Source organism: Panthera uncia, chromosome B1 (assembly GCF_023721935.1).
Source record: "Panthera uncia isolate 11264 chromosome B1, Puncia_PCG_1.0, whole genome shotgun sequence".
NCBI lineage: Eukaryota > Metazoa > Chordata > Mammalia > Carnivora > Felidae > Panthera > Panthera uncia.
Genome location: NC_064811.1, coordinates 184,958,293 through 184,972,207, shown reverse-complemented (window position 1 = coordinate 184,972,207; position 13,915 = coordinate 184,958,293). Strand labels below are relative to the sequence as shown.

Below are 13,915 nucleotides of genomic sequence, written 5' to 3'. Positions count from 1 at the left end.
CCACAGTGGTAGCTGATAACTATGCAAAGTATGAGGCTTGAAACATCTATTTCAGATACTGTTTCTGAAAGCCTTACATTGCCCCTCTAAAAATCAGGTTGGGAAGTCAGATTCTTTAAAGGCTTTTTGATTTATTGTAATTCATGAACTGAGTTTGAAATTTCAGGTCTTCCTGGCATCGTCAAGACGATTCTTTCCTCCTTTTCACCCTCCAACCTCTCTTGGGGTCTTTGAACTGTGTTACTTGTCTCTCGACAGTAGAAATCCTGTCACGGGGTAGAATTTTTCTAATGACTAATGAAACAGGGTTGCGTGGAAGACCTGGAGAACCGGCTAAAAGCCATTTATTTGTTAACTGTGCAAGTCAAATGTCTGCCCAACCTTCATTCCCAGGGAAATGTGAAATACACTAGATAGCAGTTTATCTTTCTGGAGTCCTTCACTTTAGGGTGAAAGGCGGTATCTTTTTTTCTTCTCGCCTCGTGAGCACGCGAAATGCTTACGCTGGGTCAGAGCACTCGGCCCAGCAGGATCTGCCAGGGCGACACAAAAGACAGCGAAAATAGCTAGGTTCCTCCCCAAGACTCCAGGAGCTCAGGAAAGTTTTCCACACCACTTTGAACAGTCTTCAAATGAATGCACGTTTTCAGTTTATACCACTTCCTGGAGAAATTGGTGTGTGAAGCACTGTGCACAGGGTAGTTGCCAGCTTCAAACAAATCCGTTTCCTCTTAGTTCTTGTCCTTACAGATTGCAGGTACTGTGTGGCAAACGTTTGGAGAGCTAAGCACTGATGGACACGTGAGCTCGAGAGATGAATGGTTACCCAGCACCACCAAAATAAAAAATATCTTTCAGAGCCAGAGTTTAAAAATTCAATTCCTAGTTTATTCATCAAACGTGTAGATCAGGCTGTATCTTAACCTACCCACTGATAAATGCCTTGCGAGAACAGAGGATAACATTTTTCAAAACGTCATCCAAGAAACGTTTTTCTCTTAAAAGACAAATCCGGGACACCGTGAACTGGATTTTCAGTGAGCAAATGTTGGTTTACTACATCAACGTTTTCCGGGATGCTTTTTGGCCACATGGGAAATTGGCGCCTCCAACCACAATCAGAAGCGAAGAACAAAGTCAGGAAACAAAACAGAGAGCACAGCAGAAGCTGCTTGAGAACATTCCAGGTGAGGCCTAGGTTCTGATCCTGAAACGTACAGAGACACAAAGGGAACTAACTTTATTAAGGCGTTTTTCATTTATATCTCTCAGAAAACATTATTTACGTTGAAAAAAAAAAAAATCAGTTTTTTTTCTCTTAAAACTTGTCCCTTGCTGAGAAATTATACTGAGAATCTTAATGAGAACAGTAGTGGTTGTAATGCTTTCTTTAATTAGAAAAATGTTTTAGAACAGATAACAAGTTTTGTGCTTTAAAAATCCTGCCGGAGTAACACTGTTTAGAGAGGTTACTTTTTAATTGGGTAGCAATGTATTCAGATTGTAATTTGTATAAATGCCTGATGTCGAAAACTTCTAAATAGACTTATTTTCTCTTTAAACATTTGAGAGAACTGATCGTTCATGTCCCTCCCGCCCCAGTGCCTTTATTTGTTGCGGGTACACCGTGTACTGTCTCCTTCACTGAATATGCGTGGATTGTAAACTTTTTGTCAGTAGTAGCACAGAATGTAAACCTGATTTTTCAGATACGCTTCAGAGCCTCGTTGGACAGCAGAATGCCCGGCATGGTATAATAAAAATCTTCAACGCACTGCAGGAAACAAGAGCCAATAAGCATCTGTTATATGTGAGTAACTGAAAGGCAACCAGAGGATTTACTGTTAATTCAGTTTTACATTTCTGTTCACATGTGGGGGTGGCACACTTAATCGTTCTTGTTACTTATAACTCTCACCCCAGTTATGTACTGTGCTTCATTGTCATCTGACTGTTCAGTTGTTCAGTTTGGTAAAAGAAAAGGGAAAACCCGTGCCTCCAGCGCGCAGTCCGTCCTTCTCTCAGACCAGATGCGCGTCGCCTTTTTGTGTGACTGCTTAGTTTTCGTACTTCAGCAAAGCAGACTGTTTCCAAGTCGTCTGATTATAATGTTAAATATGAAATACTGTTGATGGTGCGACATGGCAAGGAGACCCTGAAATGAATCAATCTGATATTAAATGGAGTTTATATGGGTTCCATTCATTTGAGAGTGAGTGGTTCGTGGAGAATCATCTTAGACCTAAAATTAGACTTTTCTCTTAGACATAGGCGTGCACCCTGAGAGAATAAACCCCACGTTTTTCTACTTTTTTTTTTTTTTTCCTCTTTCTTGGTTTAGGTGCTGATGGAGTTGCTGCTAATTGAGCTGTGTCCTGAGCTGAGAAGTCACTTAGATCAGCTGAAAGCTGGCCAAGTCTGAGACCGCACAAACCAAGCACCAGAGAAATGTCTGTGTAACAATAGACATGAAATATTTTCCTCTTTTCCGCAGAGGGCTTGATTGAGAACCATATTGATTTTTATGTTAGTTACCTCCCTCTAGTTTTGTGGGAAGTGAGCGGACTCGGTTGGGGAGGGAGAACTTGATGCTGTCACAGGTAACAGAAAAACACACTTCTGTTAATTATTTTTATTTTAATAATAATATAAGTTAAGTTCAACACACTGATTGAAATACAGATGTTAATATGTGATAAGAACTTAGGAAATATTTTAAATATTTATGAAAACTGTTTTGTTTTAAAATGAAGAACTAGGAATACTGTACAGTTAGTTACTTTCCTCACTGAGGACTCTGAACATTCCTCTATTATTTCATGTGTATTGAAGAACATTGTTGTGCAATGCTTTGTGTAAAGTTCTTGTGAAAATTTTTTTGTCTTTATTTTTACCAAAGATTTCCCATAGTTTGAAGCATTTGAAGCAATAAAATATAAAAATGAATCACAGAGCTCTATGATATTTAAGGTGCTTACGTCTCAAAAAACTGAGCTTAAAATACATCAGGCAGTTCAAATATTTATCGAGGAATTTTTTTGTTTTGTTTGACAAAACCATTGTGCACCTAAGGATTTCTCCAAGGAAGTATACAGTTGGCTGCCTTCCTCCAGACACAGAATGAATATGTGAAAAAATCTGATTTTTAGTGTGAACGAGAAGAGCCAAATTAGTGCTTGAAATGATGTGTTCGGGAGAGTGAGATAGGAGCCGGGCTTTGAAGGGTGGGCAGGAATGAGATAGGGAAACACAGGTGGGAAGGGACTTAAGGGACTTTGGGGACTCGATTATATCATCAGGTCTTGTGGACTCGTGGGGCGTTAGGTGAGATCCAGGGTATGGGTGTTTTGTTATCAATAGTGGGGCCATGAACAAGTCACTTAATAAACATTCACCATCTATCATGCAGTGATAATAAAACACTTGCCTCTCTATAGCCCCCAGGAACATTGAAAGCAAAATAATGGGCAAAAATTCAGTTTGAAATCCATGAAAGAAAACTACTGTATCTATACTCAAGTGGTACTGATTGTGGCATTACTAGATCATACCTGCCAAGTTCTCGATATGAAACACAAGTTCTAAAAGGTAAATGATTAAAAATTAGTACACCAAATTTTATCTTTGGGATTCTTTTAGTCACGGCTCTTTGATCCTTTTTTTTTCAAACCAGGATGATATTTGACCCTTGAGAAAAAAACCAAAGTTGGCTGTTTGTATGAGTAAGAATTCTCCTTCACAGGGATGTAGAAAAGACACATTCAGATAAGAGAAGCAAATGAAATCACCGAGCCTCAGGATGTCATCGTAACACAGTTACTGGTAATGTCCACCTTGTGTGTAATTAAACCATAGCAGTTACAAGTGTCCACTGCAAGTGAGAAAAATAACTATTTTTGACTCCTCAATCTTTCTTGAAGGTAAATTTCAACTTCGTCATGAGCCATCAGCTATAAGGAATCTTAGAAGTTTTGTTTTGTTTTTTGTTTTAAGATGAATGACCTAGAAGCCTCAACTCAACGTGAGTTAAAGAGTGAGACTCCACTCACAGGTCAAGGTGTGTGCCACGGTCTGCAGCAGTGGTAGTTTGCAAGGGCTCGTCTGTGCCAGAAGTACCCCCTTTATGGTAACTACAGTAAACTGAAATTTTGAATTCTGTGTCGGATTTACTGAAGACACTTAAGCGTAGCATATTACCACATATGACGCGTGTCAAATTCCTACACTGGGGATTTCTCAGACCTGTGTTTTAATGGCAGTCAAAAAAGTGGTCTCTGGGATGAAGGAAGATTCGCTTATCTATCAAGTGGGCCGTTAAAACCAACAAGCACTGCCTTATTACATTCCACTTTCAGGATTCTTACAGGCTTAAGGGACTGGATTAAGTGTGGAGAAAAGAATACTGGTTGGGGATTTAGATCTTCCGATGGTTGAAGGAATATCATGTATGGATGGTATTAGGAGCAGAGCGAGTGGGCTTATATTGTAGAAGAGATGTAAGCTAGGTAGTGTGAAATCTCACAAAGGGTTTGATGTATTGAGTCACGTTCCTGGAGGAAATGAGGGAGTCTTCGGTAGAGAATTTAAAAGAAAAGGATTAGTTTTCAGGAATGGTTTAAGTTTATCCGTCTTAAGAGATTTAAGAGAGAAGTATGTGATCGTTGAGGGCATCTCACAGACCTAAGTCTGTTGAAATTGCTTTCCTTTTTATAGAGTGGCAAAATGAAGTACAAGTAACATAGACAAAGCGGAACATGAGACAAGAGCAAGTACTTTTCTACCATACATACTTCTTTAGTGCCTGATGCCTACGGATTAATTGTACTAAGATGAGATCCTGTTTAAACCCACTTTCGGAAAGGATGGTAGTGATTTATAAAATAAAGCCACATCAGTGTATGCTTACAGGAAGGTGTTGATAAGGTATCTTTAAGACGTTGTTTTCAGTGTATCTGTTTCAGACATGTATTGCTACACAGTCTTCTCCATGTGGATCCTATTATTTGTATTATCAACTTTTATCTTTATGGACCTCATTAATGCAAGGAAAGCCTAATTAAAAATTTTAACATATTTAGATTCAGTTCTTATATTGAGAGATGATTTGAATTTTTTTTCACATTTTACTTTGCTTTGAAATGAATCGTAAGGTTTTTTTAATCTAGCAGATGAGTCTAAGCACAAAGAAACATCTCTCTTAACTGATTATCTTATCGGGAATATAGCAGTTGTCTTATTCATTAAGATCTTTAAGGGAAGATTCTAAGCAGTTTCTTAAACCTACTTTTTTTGAAGTTTATAATAAATTAGCCAACTATTTAAAAGAATTTCTTTTAAGAAGACAAGATGTCCCAAAAGACTTAGTACAGTCTTAGCTTTAATTGCTTTGGAAGTATAAATGCTACACAATTAAAGAACATTATTTGAAAGTTTCTTTAAATTCTTTTTAATAGTTTTATGAATCTTAAAGATTTTTTAACGTTTATTTGTGAGAGAGAGAGAGAGAGAGAGAGCGCATGCAAGCAGGGGAGGGTCAGAGAGAGAGGGAGACACAATCTGAAGCAGGCTCCAGGCTCTGAGCTGTCAGCACAGAGCTTGATGCGGGGCTCAAACTCACAAACCGCGAGATCATGACCTGAGCTGAAGTCAGATGCTTAACTGACTGAGCCACCCAGGTGCCCCTTAAATTTAAAAATTTTTAATGGAAAACAACAAATTAAAATTAATAATCCAAAATTCACAAAACTAAGTGAGGGTCAAAGAAATTTTAAAGAGTTAAGCTTTCAGTGTTTTTTTTATAAGTTTGTAGCATTTATACTTTTGAAGTTATTAAAGCTAAGACTGCACTAAGTCTTTTAGACACTCTGTATTAAAAAAAAAAGATAATTTTCTTTAGGGAGTGTTTTTCTCTATTTGATATGATCTAGGCCAGTCTGTAGGCAAAGAGCTGGATCTTTAAGGACTCATTTAGCAATTAGATCCTATACCTAAGGTTTTGAGTTATAAAATTACAGATGTAAGAACAAAGGTAACATGTCATCAGAATACCCAGGATATTGTAACTTGGGATGCAGAAAATAACCAAACAGCGTAGCGACTATAAAAACACACACCGTTCTAAGGTGCCAGGGTTGATGGTCTTTGTTGAAATGCATTATGATCTAAATTCTTTGATGTATAAGTAAACAGTGAAGTTCATCTGCCAATGCAGGGTTCAGACTGCACGCCTTAAAATCAGAGAGAGAGAAAGAGTCAGTTACATTTAGATACATTTTGAATTGTTGGGTCTTTCTTTTTTTCTTCCTTTTAAAAAGTTTTTTTTTTTTTTTTTTTAAGAAGTACAATGATTTTAAGGTAATTTCTTAAGATTCATTTCTGTTTTGATTTCTTGATTAAGGAAGTTCAAATTAGCCTCTGCAAAACAGATCACCCTGAAAATTACCATGCTATTGGCACTTGAAAGAGAAAATTTTATCAGTGCCAAGAATAAAGGGAATTTAATGGTAGGAATTATTAAAATAAGTAACATGGAAAGCATTAACGTTTGGCCTCAAACTCGCTATTATCTTATTATATGAATAGCAGCATCTATGAGAATCGTACTTTGAAGTAACATTTTGTTATGATAAATAGCGTTAAGTAACAGTGCATATAACTACATAGAACGTCAGGAATCTGGAAGAGACATCCGCGATCATCATCTCATCCAGACCGCACTCCATGCAGTAAGTGTCCCTTCAGTACCCATGACAGTTTCCCTTCAGGACCCATGACGGTTGCTCACTAGATTGCTCACTAGTTGCTTGGTTACTAAGTCACCATCTTATAGGAAACCTTTTGTTTTTGTTTATTTTCCAAACAGTTGTATTAGAAGATCCTGCTTTGTACTCAGCTTAAGTTTCCTTCCATATGCATTAGAAGCAGTAAAGGTCCTAGGAGAATATGTAAAGCCGGTTTCGTGGAGATCCTGGGGGGCAAGGTGGTTGGCAGTCACCATCCTGTCGGTGGCAGAGCTGAGAGCAAGTGTGGGTCTCCTGACTGTAGGCCCCCTGTCTCCACACCAGCCAGGGCCTTATCTTTTCCCCCTGCCTAACACACTGCCATTGGCTATCATTCTGCTCCCCTCCCTGCTGTTCCTTTTCTGTAGGACAGCCTTTCAGCCTGCTGAAGACGACTGTCTGGACTCCTGTCCTTTTGTTTCTAAATAAAATACTCAATTTATGCTCATGGGACAGGATTCCAGACCCTTCACTGGCCTACTGCTTTGGAATCTTCTCCCTTGTTAAAAGCATCTCCTGTAAAAGACAATGGCCAAAATTGAATACGGGGGATATTTTCTCCCATCTTGGGAAAAACACTTTTAAGGTTGCAGTCTGTTTGTTTCGGTGTTTTATTTAGGATGAACATATACCACATTTCAGGATTTTGTTGACCCAGAGTTTTCTCTGCTTCTGTTTATTTGGAAAAGACATGAAGGATAACACAGAATTTGAAATTGACTTCGTTTGGAAATCAGTATAATACAGAGAACATTTAGATTTTGTAAAAAGTTGAAGACAACGATTTTTCACACTAACAGAATGGTGCAATGGTAAATATCTCAGTTGAATTTGTGTGCTGTGTTCCTATATTTATGTGTTGATATGGGCTTAATGCTGTGGAAATTTCAATTTCAAACAAATTAATTTAGGGGTTCCAAAAGTTGCCTGAACATTGGAGTCCTCGGGAGAGCTTTCAGCAAATACACTTGGGTTGCACTCTCAGAGAACATGATTTAATTGTTCTGAAATAAGACTTGGGCTTTGGAATTTGTTAAAAATACCCAGGTGATTTTACTATGCAGAGAAGGTTGAGAACCACTGCTGTTAAATGGTCAGATTCAGGCAGAGGACTCGGAAAATTGTTCCTTGCCTTGTTCACCTGCTCCAGCTAAACAATTTGTGCAACCCATGAATTGCTTTATAAGTTTTAATAAGGTATAATTCTACTTTGGACTTCATGGATGTCATCGACCTAAGACATGCAGTTGTGTGTCTGTGTGTGTGTGTGTGTGTGTGTGTGTGTGTGTGTGTATTTTTTTAAAACTTTACTTGCAGGTACTGTTCATGATGATTTCCCCCCTTTCTCACTCCCTTCCCACTTTCTAAGTTGCTTGATTTTAGAGGTGAAATCTATTTGGGAGCTAATCCAAATGGATTAAAACAAGGAAAGTCTTACTTCAACTGATCACCTCAAACTCATGATTGAGTTTGGGTAGTGTGCAGAAAGTGTGGTTGATGTCATGCATAAAGAAAAAATTTTAAAAACTAGATTTCAGAGTGCCTGGGTGGCTCAGTTGGTTAAGTGTCCAACTCTTGGTTTTGGCTCAGGTCATGATCTCATAGTTCGTGAGTTCGAGCCCTGCGTCAGGCTCTGTACTCTCAGCTTGGGATTCTCTCTCTCCCTCTCTTTCTGCCCCTCCCCTGCTTGCATGCTTGCTCGCTCGCTCTCTCTCTCTCAGGTTTTTTTTTTTTTTAAGTTTATTTATTCTATTTCATTAAGGTACTAGAATGAGAATAGGTTCATACTTCTGGTTAGAAGGAGGCATGAATACTCTGGCTATAAGGTCTTGGTGCTGGCCCTTAGGCTCCAGAGGGTGGCAGAGTGAGAGAGAATAATTTGCATCAAAATGGAACTTTTATCATCTGAGTTTAATTATGCTAATAGGAATCTGGCAGAACTGTCTGCAAATAATCCACGTGTCTGACAACCTCTCCTAGACAGATTATCTGTGCAATAATTAAGAAAAATACTAATCCATAAAGATGTTCAAGTCTTAACTAAAAACTCAGAAATTTCTATTTGAGTCAATGTTGTTTGTGCTCAGGCTTCCTTACTTTAGAATAGTAGTGTTTCGCTGTCGCTTCATCCTTTGTGACCCCCAAGCCAAGATGAAGACATCGGGCGTGGTAGAAAGATGCCATGGCCATGCCTCTGGTGATGAATTCCGGGAGACAGTCCGTGACCCGGGCTATCGTAGGGATGTCATGAACTTCATCGTAGTCAGCAATCCTGTGGCGACATTTAATTGTGAAGTTAAAAAGGACATGAGTTCTAGTTTACATTTTTACAAATCGCATGTTCACAAGTGGTGCCCAAAGTAACTTCCCTATTTCCACCTGTTTGAGAACTAAGTTGTTTGTGGTATTTGTTTTGTGGTGAAGGGTAAATAAAACTGCCAGTTAAAACCAAGGGAAGAGGAGCTAACAAAGAGTTTCCTTCACAGCTTCTCTATAATCATATTTGTCAGTCAGGCTTAATAACCACTAGAAAACACAAAAGTTTATTTCCTTATAGTAATAATATTAAAAAAAATTATTTTAATGTTTATTTTTGAGGGAGAGACAGTGTGAGTGGGGGAGGGGCAAAGAGAGAGGGAGACACAGAATCCGAAGCAGGCTCTAGGCCCTGAGCTGTCAGCACAGGGCCTGACGCGGGGCTCGAACCCACAAACTGTGAGATCATGACCTGAGCCGAAGTTGGATGCTTAACCAACTGAGCCACCCAGGTACCTCATAATAATAATATTTTAAACTTAATAACACCTTGCAGATTTAAACAATGGGGAAAAAGCATTTTCTATTTCTTTGAATCATTTATTCAAACATTGACCTTAAATTTGGACTTCAGTCACATAGGATCAGAAAACATATCAAGAAACTTACACATCTATCTTTGTTAAAAAGTGGGCAAAAAAAGTCCTCCTTCATAACCCTGACACAAGTCTAGAGGGTTGTGTGAAAATGGGATCTACTTAACCTCATGTCACCTGTGATATTATGAGGAATAGGAATGTGGACAGTAATGGAAAGTTTGACAGATTTTAAAGTCTTGGTTTTAACCAGATGGGCACTTAGACTTTAGGGACTTTAGGGACCACACTTGTAAGTGACCTGCTCCCTGGGAGCCATGATGTTGGGCAGAGGGTGGAACCAAGTCCTTCAGGCAACATTGTGGATGACTGCCCCACACTGGGTGAGGGAAGAGGGGGTCCCAGGGGCTCTGTCGGGCATTATTGGGAGGGAAATACATCAGCATGGCCTTACAGCCTCTCTAGGGGACATCCACGTCTGTTTTTCCTGGTATATTGCTTTTGTACATTATGAGTAAATAAATGTGGGGAAAGTACATGGGCTCAGAGAAGAGAATCTCCATATATTTTATAAGGTGTTAATATTGGCATCTCTTAACCATTCTCATTTTACAATCTTTATCAAGCTATCTTGCAATTGTGCAGTCATAGAACATGTGGCTGAAGAGTCTATGAAGAAATTAAAACATATTTAATAAGCATTTCTGATGGGCTAAGCTATGTTAAGTACTTTATATACACTATGTTAGTAATCCTATGGAAGTATTTTCTTCTTTATAAAAAAGGAAATTCATGCCCCCAAAAGTCAAACGTGATTAAGATCATCAGCTGGTACATAGAGTGAATAACACTGAAATCCTGAAGACTGATAGCACAGAATTAGACTATTCCAAAATCTAATGAAATGTAACAGGTGAGTCGTCAGTTGCACTTGCCACATTTCAAGTGCTCACTAGCCGTCATTTCCAATATTGTAGCAAGTTCTATTGAACAGACCTGGCATAGAACATCTGGGAGGAGGTTTTGGAAATACTTTTATCCAGCTTATTTACCTTTTGGAAAATGTAGCACACTTAGTAAAAAATTTCATCTTATAGTAATACTCCACGAGATTCCCTTGAGCATAGACGTTTCCACGTTCTGCCGCTTCCCTTAAGCACTGCAAGGCAGCTTCAGGGTCCTGGCGGATGCCTTGTCCGTAAAAATACATCAGCCCAAGTGCACCCTGGGACTCCAGATTTCCATTGCCACACGCTTCGGAATGCCAATAAAATGCCTAAGAAAAAGCACAATTTCATCTTTGTTACCCACCAGGCAAAATCATAAGGGAATACCGGAAAGAAAGAAAAAATCTCTAATTATGAGATAGTGTGCATAACTTATCTCTAGGAAACAGTTTTAGCACCTTGTGTGTGTTTCAGGTGAGCGCCAGTTTCACATATCCAAAAGAGAGGTTAGAGGTCACAGCCTAGCCAGTTCAGTTGTCATAGGATTCAAGATTTTCTGATGTTTCCCGAGGAAGGATCAGGAAGGTAGGAGGTAGGAACTAAGAGTGTGCTAGGCTCTGAGACACACTGCAATGAGGCCCAGCAGGGAGAGGAGAGCTGCTGATGCTGAGATCTCAGAGGTGGCGCCTGTCGATCCCAGGCAGCCGAGATAAAAGCTGCATGTGGTTGCAAGCCCATTTGCTCAGTACTCAGCTACAGTGACTTTGAATTAGTTCAAAAAATTATTTCCAAGTGGCTGCTTAGTTATCCAAAGAGGGTCTTGTTCGGTTGGTGTTTCTTGTCAGTTTGTTCTTCATGCCTCTTACAAGTAGCACTTGGCCCTACGTTTCCTCCAACCCGTACGATTTCTTGGAAAATGTTTCAATCATTGATGATTAAAGAGATTGTATTTATGCAAAAGTCGTAAATGGATTTAATTTTTAACTCATTTTCGTGTGTGTGTATTTTACTTACTAGCATCATTATTTTCTCAGAACAAATTAATTTATTCACATAATAGGATTTGTGACATATTTTAGGACTCTCTCAGCTTTCATGGTATAAAATATTTTGTACGTGTGGCTTTTTATAGTGTAGAAAGTGCTCTCACATCCGTGGAATCCTTTGGTAGAGGTAGGGAAAAGGTAGACCATAGATGAGTAAAGGGTAAAATGAGCTTTGAGATCCCAAACTGTAAACTTTCTTTACACTTTAAAGAAATGTAAGAGATCTTTAAAACTAGACACTCGTTCTTTACCGCCCTCCCTTCAAAAAAGAAATTATTATTAATTTCTGAAATAAATATTAATCTATGCGTGGCGCTGGCGTTAAAAACAAATAGATCAGTGTTACCTTTTCTAATTCTTTGGGTTCTTTTGTGGAATAATATAATCCTAGGATACTTTGAGCTTTCACACTAGCTTTTGGATTTCCATTGTCTGCAGCAAAAAGCCACAGTCTAAAAGAAAAAAGGGCAAGTTACTCTTTGTGTCAGCATTTGATTAAAAAGAAAAAAAAACAACAACACTTGTTTTCAGGTAAGACTACCTTTCAGCTTCCTCATCTGATCGTTTGACACCTTTCCCTTCATAGTAAGCTCTTCCAAGGTTGTAGGCAGCTGCAAATTGTAGGTGTCTTGCTTTGGGACATGGAGAATGGATGATTTTCTTCATGTATTCCACTCCTTTTTCCTTCCACAAAGGAAAAGAACAAACAAAAAAACCCCAGGTTTTAGTTTTACCCAAACTAAATTCTTTTTCCCAGTAATGGTGTGAAAGTCTTCTTCCTGTGACATGATGTTTGATGTCATGGGTCTGTGCCCAGGCAGACGGTTGCCCTTTAGTCTGCAGAGCTGGAAATAAGGGAGGAGGAGGGTGGGACAGGGAGGGAAGGGAAGAAGGAAGGGTATATCTCCTGAGTAGGCATTCCCAGAGCTCTGAGATCTAAAGGATATAAGGCATCTCCCTCATGTTTTAGCTTCCACAGTTGGATTATGTTTCAATATGATTTCCTTTTTTCTCTCCTCCCTTCTACCTTATAGCCCTTATTCTGGATGGGCACAGTTTTTAGAACTTATCAACGTACAAGAATAGCTGTAACTTCTTCCACATTTACAATCGGAGTACACTTGTGAGCGCCAAGGACTATGTTCTCCCTTCAAGCACACTAAGTATGCTCAGTGATAATTTACATACAACATGCTATTCATATGACATCTGCATAGTCACAAAGACCACACAGGAAGATGTTGCCCCCTCCAAAAAATACATCAGGCGCAAACTGTCAAACATCATTCCCAAGAAATGTTTGACGATCAAACCCATTTTCTATACACTGCATTCTGGCTTTTATCCTTCACTGCTCTCTCCAAGTTCTCTTGCTGGCTAAACACCACAGTGATAGAAGATAAAGGTGTTTGCTTTTTAGTGAGTCCCAATGTATAGAGATTTGTTTTTGTGAATGTGTGATGTACATATTTACCTTTTTTTTCCTTTTTTCTTTTTTTCTAACCTTTTAAAAAATATTTATTTTTGAGAGACAGAGCCAGGGAGGGGTCGAGAGAGAGAAGGAGACTCAGAATCTGAAGCAAGCTCCAGGCTCTGAGTGGTCAGCACAGAGCCCGATGCAGGGGTTGAACTCATGAACAATGAGATCATGACCTGAGCCAAAGTCTGATGCTTAACTGACTGAGCCACCCAGGCGTCCCTTTGCCTTTTTTTCTAAACCTAATAGTAAGAGGGAATTTACTGGTGGTCGAGTGAGTTGGTTGTGTAAATCCTTCCACAGATAGCAATGACTAAATCTGGAGCAAACATTAAAAACATTTTTTTTTTTTTAAGACACTGGAAAGTTTACCAGAGCATATGCAAGCCAGAGGAGAGATTACTCTTAAAAACTGCAGCTGAAAGTGACCCATGAAGTTCAGTGAACCTCAGGCTGGATAAACATGAAGTAGATTTCCCAGGCATACGTCATGGTCAAACTGCTGAAAGCCGAAGAAATCTTGAAAGTAGCCTGAGAAAAATGACACATGATGTACAGGAGAACAACTATATAATTAGTATTTAAGAAGACTGAAGTCATGCCATGCATCTTTTCTGACCGTAGAGTATGAAACTAGAAATAAATCACAAGAAAAAAATAGGGGAAAAACACATGGAGGCTAAACAACATGATACTGAACAACCAATGGGTCAACAAAGCAAAGAAGAAATCAAAATATGTAGACACAAATGAAAATGAAAACACAACAAAATCTTGGGACACAGCAAAGGCAGTTCTCAGAGGAAAATATGTA

General features: G+C 38.9%; 2 protein-coding genes across 15 annotated transcripts in view; one reads left to right on the top strand and one right to left on the bottom strand.

The window, feature by feature from the left end:
* The window catches only part of SNX25 (sorting nexin 25), a 135,281-nt gene extending 129,162 nt beyond the window's left edge, over positions 1–6,119 (top strand). For 5 of the 8 annotated variants that reach the window (XM_049632537.1, XM_049632530.1, XM_049632536.1 and 2 more), the window contains 4 exons: positions 1,006–1,187; positions 1,710–1,810; positions 2,342–2,450; positions 3,438–3,731. In XM_049632537.1, coding sequence (XP_049488494.1) covers positions 1,006–1,187; positions 1,710–1,810; positions 2,342–2,422 — 364 coding nt within the window. In that variant the 3' untranslated portion in view covers positions 2,423–2,450; positions 3,438–3,731. The other 3 variants (XR_007458188.1, XR_007458187.1, XM_049632531.1) reach the window with 3 other exon arrangements.
* The window catches only part of LRP2BP (LRP2 binding protein), a 38,829-nt gene continuing 25,780 nt past the window's right edge, over positions 867–13,915 (bottom strand). For 6 of the 7 annotated variants that reach the window (XM_049632587.1, XM_049632585.1, XM_049632586.1 and 3 more), the window contains 8 exons: positions 12,166–12,308; positions 11,971–12,076; positions 10,684–10,907; positions 8,877–9,051; positions 6,114–6,227; positions 1,919–2,155; positions 1,698–1,774; positions 867–1,207 (listed from right to left, as the gene is read on the bottom strand). In XM_049632587.1, the coding sequence (XP_049488544.1) occupies positions 6,162–6,227; positions 8,877–9,051; positions 10,684–10,907; positions 11,971–12,076; positions 12,166–12,308 (714 nt within the window). In that variant the 3' untranslated portion in view covers positions 867–1,207; positions 1,698–1,774; positions 1,919–2,155; positions 6,114–6,161. The remainder of the gene's footprint in view (positions 1,208–1,697; positions 1,775–1,918; positions 2,156–6,113; positions 6,228–8,876; positions 9,052–10,683; positions 10,908–11,970; positions 12,077–12,165; positions 12,309–13,915) is intronic. The other variant, XM_049632590.1, reaches the window with a different exon arrangement.